Source organism: Etheostoma spectabile, chromosome 7 (assembly GCF_008692095.1).
Source record: "Etheostoma spectabile isolate EspeVRDwgs_2016 chromosome 7, UIUC_Espe_1.0, whole genome shotgun sequence".
Lineage (NCBI taxonomy): Eukaryota > Metazoa > Chordata > Actinopteri > Perciformes > Percidae > Etheostoma > Etheostoma spectabile.
The window spans coordinates 21,588,144-21,589,922 of NC_045739.1; the positions used below are offsets into that span (position 1 = coordinate 21,588,144).

The 1,779-nt window shown below is 39.9% G+C and overlaps 1 protein-coding gene across 1 annotated transcript in view; it reads left to right on the forward strand.

Annotated features, from left to right (window-relative positions):
* The first annotated feature begins 1,282 nt into the window (after nucleotides 1-1,282).
* The window catches only part of dpm1 (dolichyl-phosphate mannosyltransferase subunit 1, catalytic), a 4,416-nt gene continuing 3,919 nt past the window's right edge, over nucleotides 1,283-1,779 (forward strand). Inside the window, exon 1 of the mRNA XM_032521591.1 lies at nucleotides 1,283-1,484. Within this exon, the coding sequence (XP_032377482.1) occupies nucleotides 1,354-1,484 (131 nt within the window). The 5' untranslated portion in view covers nucleotides 1,283-1,353. The remainder of the gene's footprint in view (nucleotides 1,485-1,779) is intronic.

Here is a 1,779-nt window from a genome sequence, read left to right on the forward strand (position 1 = left end):
GTGTGTGTGTGTGTGTGTGTGTGTGTGTGTGTGTGTGTGTGTGTGTAAGATTTTTATATTCTTGTTAATAAATTTCCATTAATATGTATCTAATGATGTGTTGTTGTTTTTTAAACATGACTATACTGAGTGACCATAGTTTTGAGTCATAGAGCAAGACACGGACTCCTTGTAAGCCCTGGGGCTGCTGTTCTGAGGCTAAAACTGACACCCTACCTTCCTGTGGGGCAAGAGAAAATAAATAAACTAGCAGCAATCAGTAGTGATAAAAATACCAAATGTCTTTGTCGGAACCACGGTGAAGAGATAATTGTTTCCAGTGGTGTTTATTTTGAAGAGCGCAATGGAAATTCCAACCTTTAAGCCAGCCGCTTTGTTGAATTAGCGTCAGTGGTGCATTCATTTCCGGTTTGTCAGAAATGTGAGTTTATTTTTCCAAATAAAGGCCATTGTTCATTCACTTTCCAGAGGACCCTGAAGTATTCCTTTGCTCAAACAATACAATACAATGAAGCATAGTTACTTAGACAACAAACCCTGCAAGTTGCAATGAGCTTGTGAGGACATCACTTAGCAATGGTTAATGTATCATGGTTGTGAGATCACAGTGTCAATATGTTTTAAAATATATAAAAGAATCATAGCACAGAGCATCCAGTGATCTACCCCACCACTCAGCTCACTTTATGTCCAGGTGAACTGACCTCTGAATACAGACGCCTCAGGCTGGAGAGCATCGCCATTTACGAGGCTTCCACAACAGCTACACACCCCCTGGAAGACAAAGGACATTAGCCTGGAAGGATATCCAAAATCCACTCCTAATTCACCCTTTCATAACACACGCTTTACAGACTGTGTCTCTGTATTCATCTACCCCCCTCCCTGTCCGGGACTATCTTTACCTCTATCCCCAGTCCATTGTCCAAGTGCAACAGTAAAATAATAAATTGTGCAATAATCAATGGTGGTTACTTTTTATAAAGTGTGTAATTTGTACATAGTTCGTTTTACTTTAACAATGCTCCGTAATTACTTTTTTTTTCATTCCAATGTCTTTCCTTTAACCCTTTGAACTTGGGCTATTTACTGTACTATGCACTTTATTTATGTATAATTACATTGAAATAATACTAAGAGGAAAACTAGGGACTAATTATGCTATATATTTATATTCTAAATTTTTCCCGTGATGTTTCAGTATGGCTAAAGACTGAATATATATCTATATGGACATTCATATTACCAATATAGTTGCACCGATACTCACTTTATTGTGACAATAATAAACAGGATGTTGTGGGGCACGTTTTCTAACTTTGCACATTGTGGTTTCCGTAGATTCACGTCGCCATGGCAAGCCGAAAAACTTCGCTCCCAAACCGGGATAGTGAGGACAAATACTCGATACTATTACCTACCTATAACGAAAGGGAAAACCTGCCTTTGATAGTGTGGCTTTTGGTGAAATATTTTGGTGAAAGGTAAGTTTCGGAGAACTAGCACGGCTGCTCGGCTAGTGCTAGCTAGCTAGCTAGCTAACGTTAATGCCTCCTGTCAGTGATGAGCTGTCACTAAACCAGAGAGGGAGTGACAGCTCGGCTATAGATGCTCCTAACGTCAACATTTCAAGATTTAATGTGTCAAGGCTTCACTAAAAACTCTAACGCTACATGTTAACTAGCTGGTGTGCTCGCTCTAGCTCACGTTTGTAGCGCTTGCTTAACTTGTGTGTGTGTGTGTGTGTGTGTGTGTGTGTGTGTGTGTGTGTGTGTGTGT